Source organism: Diplotaxodon limnothrissa, linkage group LG20 (genome assembly GCF_057381915.1).
Source record: "Diplotaxodon limnothrissa isolate DT_005_m linkage group LG20, D_limnothrissa_male_GT1.1, whole genome shotgun sequence".
Taxonomy (NCBI): domain Eukaryota; kingdom Metazoa; phylum Chordata; class Actinopteri; order Cichliformes; family Cichlidae; genus Diplotaxodon; species Diplotaxodon limnothrissa.
In genome coordinates, this window is record NC_140615.1 from 21,351,135 (window position 1) to 21,359,170 (window position 8,036).

Below are 8,036 nucleotides of genomic sequence, written 5' to 3' on the forward strand. Positions count from 1 at the left end.
AGTCTGTAGGTCTTAGATTTCAGGCAGGCTGCAAAGGTTTTCATCTGAAGATGAAAAACATATACTAGTTTAGAATATACTAGGCTAGAAATACTTCTGAGCTTTTGTAAAATAAAGGACTATGCATAAAAATGATTATACTTCTTAAAGAGTTGATACAATACTTTTGCTTTCTGTGGACGTTTGATTTCTGAAACTAATTGTGGTGGACGAAAAGAACTAGGACACAGGAAACAAAACGAATCGTGTACCTTTGCCTGTTAACGTTGACCTCCTTGTTACCAATAAAAAGACGAGGCGTGTTTTTAAACCTGTAACGCCCGAAACATGAAATAACTGCCAGAAAATACGAATTTGTTAAAACCGGAGTGTTTATTATTTATTACATTTGAAAATTTACATTCATTATGTAGAGGTCTCAAAAACTGTGTTACAATTTACATGTAAAAAAAATAATACATGAGTCTTACAAAACTCATTTAGAAATAGAATAAATTAAAAAGAAAAAAATTCCCCGCTCGCGTGGAAGGCTGTGTGTAGAGGGTCTGTATTGTTGGTTCAGTTATGCCACTTATTATATCGTTGCCTTGAAGATCTGAGACGAATAACCTGGATTTTCAAAGAAACACACACAAAAAATATATATATGTACGTACAAGATACATTGAGGGAATTATGCTGGAAACAAGACTGTCAGCTTTGATTGTAGGAAGAAATACCATCAGAGTTAAACAGGAAATGCAGTGCAGAGAAAGAGGGTGTTTGCCTACATTTTCTCAACAACATGAACCACATCAACCAAACTGTTGCATGGGTGCACATTATTAACTGGAGGAAGGCAGTGACATTTTTGACTAACAGGAAATGGGGTTTTCACACTAACTGGGTTATTTACATAGTATTTAGAATATTAGAGGTAACGTCAACAGTGACGTTAAGCCATTACTCTAATTATCTCTGTAATGTCTGTCCTCTACTAAAAGATATGCTCCTGGACTTCTTCATTAGTTAGTTTGATTTTTGTACTAAATGAAATTAGGCATTATTAGTTTCTTCTTCACTCACCTCTTTTCACTCTCATGTTTATACACCACTCCACATTTAATCATTAGTCATTATCAAACTTCCCTGGCTTTGTGAGCCTGGTTTTGTGGTTTTGTGGTTTCTTCCTGTTAAAGGGGAATTTTTCCTTCTGATTCTCATGAAGTACTTGCTCTTTACCTTGCAATAAAGTTGCAAGGTAAAGACCATTTTTATTTGGCCCGGCTGCAGCTCACAAGCTGCCAGCCGCACATGCAACACACCACAATACCCAACAACCCCTTCTTCCCTGTGTTTTTAACACGGCGGGCGTGATCATACCATACACAGTCGTTTCTTCTGTTGCGGTGTTTACATTGTTGTGTTCACGTAATCACAAACATAAATATATTCTTGAAAATGTCTGTTTAGGCTCTCTTGACTTGTATACAAATTCTTTATTTTTACTTCTACAAAGTCTGGGAAATATACTCTAAATCTGTATACTACCATGCTTTTAAATCAAACAGTCAAGATTGAAGTGGCGCCTTCTATGTTAAATTCAAGGGGTTTAACAAAAGCATTGTATTAACTGATTAGGGATTAATTATTTTTATAGATAATCTCCCATTTTCAGAGGCTCAAAATTAATTGCACAACTGGCACAAGTTTCATGTACAGGTGAGCTCTGTTCCCCTGATATTTCATTGCAAAATGAAGCAGACCTATCATCTAAAGCAGATTTAAAGTGTTGAATTTATGTTTATAGAGTTTTTCACTGTAATTTAAAATCTGAGTTCCAAAGAGATGTCAGAGCAGGGAGGCCATCATTAGGCCTCTGAATAAATTAAAATAAAAAAGACAGCAAAAAAAGTAAGAAAAGGACAAAACAGAAAAATCTGGTACATTCTTAAGAAGAATGACAATGAAGACAACTAAAGTAAAAAATCGCAGAATCGTTTTCTAGGTAAGATGAGCAACTTCACATGAACTAAGTGAATAACACTCTTGAGAATGTAGGCGTATTATTGTTAAAGTCTACAGCTGCCAGTGGAGCCAGGGTGTTTATTGATGATGTAACTGGTAAGTGTACGTAGCTACACTCTCCCCTCAGAATCAGCCAAATGCTGCAAAACTGATTCACTGTGGTCCACAGTGCAAATGGATAAAAACCCAACATATACAAAAAAATACCCCCAAGAGTTTTTTAATTTGAAATTGGATATTACTCAAGAGCCGAGTCAGTCACCTGATTAAATACACCTGTCATTTAATACAAAACCAAACCCCAAAAGACTCGCAGAGAGCAGCAACTGAAGGCGGCTTGAGTAAAGGCCACGCAGAGCATTTAATGCAGATGATGGCGAGTGGAAAGACAAGGATTTAGTGATGTGGCTTCTATACTTCTGTCAGTCGTTGACTACAAAAAATTGTTCATCCAATAATTAGAGGAATTCCTTATATTTGACATTGTTATTTTGCATCATGATTTGTGAGCCTCTGGAAATGGGGTATTAGGAAACAGCTAAACCCTTTGAATTGAACCTGAAAGCCTTCACTTTAACCACATCTTGAACTTTTCTAGGGCTGGTAAATAAAAGTAAGGACACTTAAAAACATATCTGAGTTTCAAAGTTAAAAAGTTGAATTTCTTCTTTACTTGTCTCTGTGTTTTTTCCACACAGTTCTAGTTTCAGCCTTATCTGTTTTTACCTACATATGTTTCCACCAGATGTGTTTCTAGGTCCCTAAAACCACAACGTTTTCAGACAGAATGCGTGAATGTTTCTTGATAAAAACTGATAAGACATAGATGTTTTAATTGTTTTGCTCCCTCAGCTCAGGCTACACATCCTACTTTAAATATCAGTTTACATGGAAGAAATTTTAGCTTCACCGCTGATTCTGTTTTGAAACCAGAAAAGACCGTGATGTTTGATTTTTGCAAGTGCGTTGAAAATCAAGTCTTATCCCTTTTCTATCTGTTTTGATTAAACTTAGCTAACTTAACCAATAGTTCCTTTCTAAACTGTCTATGATGATTTTTTGAAAGGCAACAATTTATGGTAGCAATCATGAGCCTGTAAATTACAGTTGGAGTCCTGTGTAATTCTCTGTTTGCTTTCGTTTCAATTTGTTTACTTTACATTTGGAAACTGTCTTCTCAATAAAAAAGACAGTACTAGTCATTCTGGTAGGCACTGCAAGACCAAAATGTGGTCAATTTTAGGGGCAAGGGGTCAAGTTGCTGACTGTGACCTAGGAAATGGGGGGAAATTAATAACTTTATTTTTATTATTTATGAAGGAGCAGGGATGTATGCACCAACAAAACACTGTTTGTTTGTTTGTTCTTTTCCCCAAAAATCAAAAGCCACATTACTGGAAACACTGAGGAAAATTCCCCAAATGAACAATGTGAAACGGTTTAATGTGTCATTAAGAGGTCATGAACAAATGTTTTTGGTTCAGCTGTTACTTAGAAGACTTAGCAACTGTCAAATTATTAAGTGGCTGTGACTTTAGAAGTCATCTTTGAATCTATTTACCCCATGGTGTCTGTGATCAGGCGCTAGTGAAATAGGCTTAGAACTATTTAAGTATCTGAAGTGCTGCATGTACCAAAATATCCCCTAAATGTTTTGATTAATTTCTCCTCTGTGTGCAGAAAAATAAAAGACTATATTTACCCAGATGACGATTAGAGACAGAACTATTTTGGCCAGGGCCACTGCTGCATAGCCAGCTATGCTCCACGTGACCGGCAGGTCCACGAGTTGTGTTGGGCATGGCGGACTGGTCGGAGTTGTCATTGTTGTGTTCAAATAATTCAGTGTTGTCAGTGGAGCTGTGGGCACGCACTCTGTATTTAGACGACATAAAATAAAAAATCACTATAGCACAAAGTGAGGTTATTTACATATCAGTTTGAATTGATTTCAAATTACTTCCTGAAAAACTGTGATATCAGTTATGCAGAATTTCTGCATTTGGGTTACAAATGTGGTTTAATTAAACATTTTCCCATTAGAAATTTGTTTGCTTGAATTAATAAAAGAGCCTGGATGGAAAATATGCTCTTTAAATGTCACAGTGGAAATGGAAAAAATGTGATTTCTGGAAATGCTTTTCCTGCCTTTTGATGTGGCATCATGACAGTTTGCAGAGGTAAGGCGGGGGTTAAATTATGTAAGACTGTTAGATAGATTTAACTTCCTGATACTTGTGTGAGAATTATATGATGCACTGGCTTTGATACCACTTACACTTACAGGTCTGCTCAGTGGTGTTTTATACTTTGTTAAGCAATGATGGCTTTATTGTGTTATAAAATCATTGTCCCATATGAGGACATATTTGTATATATATTTTACAGTATATTTAGGTTTATCATATACAGTTTCATTAACACCTCACTGTACATTTATCAATAAATAAATTTAAATTAGCAAACATTTGTTCAATATTCACATTTCCTGATAAACCTTTAACATTCTGTATATCCTACAGAGCTTTAATTGCCCTGTACGAAGACGATGCTTTGCCATAATAAACTCGTTAATCATAAAGTCTGACTCTGTCTCTCAGGATCAACAAATATGTCAATACATTGTCTAGGCTCATATGTAGCTCAGTTCCAGTGCGCTACCTGAGGTAGCGAAAACTCATATTTCTGCCAGCGATATTTAATTGAAAGCTTACCATTAACGATCAGGCTGACTTTGTGATTCCGGTTTTGACCCCCTACATTTGCGCTGATGGTACACTCGTAATCGCCTGAATCGGCAGGTGAAACCTTACGCAGAAGTAGATTCTGCTTCTCCCCAAATGTGACCTCACGAGAAAAGTTGTAGTACACTGGATCCTCACCATTACTCCTCCTGATAATGCCATGTTTATTCCCATTGTTTACCTGTTAAATAACAAACACAAGCAGTTTTGATGTTTACAAAATTTGCATCTACAAAATACAATCTACACTTTTAAGCCTGAAGTAAATGACTAACCTTGTACCATGCCACAGAGAGGAAACTGCTGTCCTTTTCAGAAAGTGGACACTCAAGTGAGACATCTTCATTGCAGCTTCTTTCGATATCGTTTTTACTCTGGCTCGCATAATGCAACAGCAACAGCTGAGATAAACAAACCACGGCGTTCAGAGAGAAGAGAGCTACAGTTTGAATATTTGGAAGCACCTGCAAAAAGTTTTGATGATGCTCTAAAATTCAGATTTAACTCACCTTGATGACCAATGTCAGCCTGCACATCTTTTACAAGTCAGTCAACACTTAAGTTCACTGTAACAAGTGTTTCTCATTTTCCTTGAAAGTGAGTCATAGTTTACCAGTTTCCTGTAAAAGGGGCTTTTTAAGCCGAGCATGTTGATGGGAGGTATTTACTGAGTGGAAAAGCATGCCCCCATGTGGTGCAGTGTGTGTGTGTACCACAGTCTTTGCTGCCTTCCTGATTTCTTATTTTTTGCACATTTGTCACACTAACATGTTTTAGATCATAAAACAAAATTAATATCAGACAGAGATAACCTCAGTAAATACAGTTCATTTATTGAAGAAAAGAGGCTGTCCAAAAATTTTGCCCTTTATGAAAAAGCACACATGGTTTTTTCCACTCTCGTTAAATCGTAGATTAACTGTTTTTTAGAAAAGCTGAGTTCAGTTTCAGTAGCCATGTCCAGGTATGATTAATGAGAGAACTTCTGACTCAAGGAAAAGGAAAAAGCTGCACATCACGCCACCATCTGAAGAAACTCAAGAACATATATGAAACAAAGTCATTGATGTCTATCAGTCTCAATGCCACTTATAAGGCTTTGAGACTTCAGTGAACCATGCAGAGAGCCATGACTAATAGATGGAGAAAACTTTGATAAGTGGTAAGCCTTCCTATGAGTGGCCAGAACTAAAGAACTGATTGAAGCCTGAATTCTGCTCTCTACCAGGAAAAACGTGTCCAGCTGACTGTTTGCACCCTGAAACTCACGCACACCTGGATCATGCAGTAGGACAATGATCCAACACACACCAGCACAAAAATAATAATAAATGAATAAATAAAACGAAGGTTCTGAAGTGGCCCAAGTCTGGACTTAAAACCTATTAAGTTGTTTTGGCATAACCTTAAACAGGCCGTTCATGCTCAAAAACCTCCCAGGTGGATAATTTAAAGCAATTCTTTAAAGTGTGGGTCAAAATGTCTCCACAGTGATGTGAAAGACTCATTGCCAATTATCACAAAAGCTTGATTGGAGTTCTCTGCTGCCAAGAGTGGCACAACCAGCTAGGGGGCAATTACTTTTTCAGATAGGGCCAGGCCAGTTCAAAACCTGCATTTTGTACTTAATTGTTTTATCTCTGTGTAACATTAAAATGTGTTTGACTGATTTTATGGTCACTGAAAGCGACTGCATTTATGAAGGCAGAGTCCAAAGCATGTCCTGCAAGGTGAATGGAGCCAAGCACATTCACACTCGGTATCGCTGTCTGTTAAAGTCCAGACAATGATAATGCTGCCTCACTTAATAGTCAAAGATAAAAAGTCCTGAAAGTCTAAGATAAAAAGTGCAGCAGACACAAGTGGATGATATGTTAAAATACCATACAAAGGGTTAAGTCATCCAATTTTGGTTTTCACCATCTGAATGGAGTTTAAAGAGATCATCTGAGATAAAAATGAATTTTTAAAAATAGCAGCAGCACCACCTCCTCGGCCAGAAATCTGAACAGTACCGAAAAAAGAGCAGCGTCGGGGACAAGGTTGTAAAAATTGTGAGACTTTGTTCTCACGCTGTCCTGCGTCAGAGATAAATATAAAGTCCAGCTTCTCATGTCAGATCAAGTCATTTTAGAATAAAATACATTTTTGATGATGCAATTTTTAAGAAAATACCAGGTGTATAATTTGAGGCAATGTGGGGCATTTTTATGTCAAGTTTAGCAGATTTATTGATCTCCCCCTACCACCACTTCCCCTGCCAGTGGCGGACTCCCTCAGACATCGGTGCGTTGGTGGTTCTTTGTGTCCGGGGATGGGCGTCCAGGTACACACCGGCTCACTCCTTGGCGGCCGCATATCGGGGCCTGGAGCCTGGGGCTCGCTCGGGCCACTTTGGAGGTGGGGTGCCCCCGGCCGAGAGGCCGGGGGCCGAGAGCTGAGGAGAGCCCTCATCTGGGACTCTCCTCAGCTCTCTCTGGGACAGTGGCGCGGCTGCCCCTCTGTTAGTCTTCCTTGGTCTCTTGTGTTCTGGGGGCCTCTGGATGTCTGGAGTTTTGATCTCTTCCATACCTGCTTCATGCCCTGGAGGACGGGGTTGTGCCCCCCCCACACACACACACACACACACCCTCTAGCAGATCATTACATGAAGGAACCTTTTAAAAAAAACAAGCGCGTCCATGCTCACAGGTGTACACACGGGTGATCACACCCACAAACTACACCCTTTTTGGCTCCTACCTCAAAGCACACTGTGTTCTGTTGATCTTATGTGCTGCACAATAATGTTTAATATTTAGTATTTACTGTCATATTCCCATATATCATTGTGATGTTGTTTATTCTATTACTCTTGTTCTCGTCTGCTTGTTTTCTTTTTTCTTTCTCAGCAGGTGATCCAGGTGATTGATATATGCATTTTTTTTTCTTTTCTTTTTTTTCTGCTCATTCTGTTGGTTTTTGGTTTTTGCCCTTCTCCCCCGTCCCTCTTCTCAGCTGTTTCTCTTTCCCTCTTTCTTTCTCCCCTTCTTTCCCCCAGTCAAGTCTGTCCCGTATTCAACAAGTGAAAATAAAATAAACAATAAAAGGTGAATCAAATGGACCATTATGGCAAGGCTGGGATGGTCAAGTTGGTAAAGTAAATCCGTTGGGCATCTTTCTTTGCCTTTAGACAATAATTCTGATGGCAAAAGAGCCAAACGGGACAGGCAAAAAAACAAAACAAAACAAAACAAAAAGATTTATTGATCTCTATTTATCTAGTAGACGTAAAACGACAGGAGT

The 8,036-nt window shown here is 38.4% G+C and overlaps 1 protein-coding gene across 1 annotated transcript; it reads right to left on the reverse strand.

Annotated features, from left to right (window-relative positions):
* Nucleotides 1–558: 558 nt before the first annotated feature.
* On the reverse strand, nt 559–5,306 carry LOC146610837 (uncharacterized). The gene is made up of 5 exons (XM_085345324.1): nt 5,261–5,306; nt 5,027–5,152; nt 4,722–4,932; nt 3,710–3,882; nt 559–609 (listed from the first exon to the last, which is right to left on the reverse strand). Exons 1-5 carry the CDS (start codon nt 5,285–5,287, stop codon nt 559–561), a joined length of 588 nt encoding a protein of 195 aa, XP_085201450.1. The 5' UTR covers nt 5,288–5,306.
* Between the last annotated feature and the right edge of the window lie 2,730 nt (nt 5,307–8,036).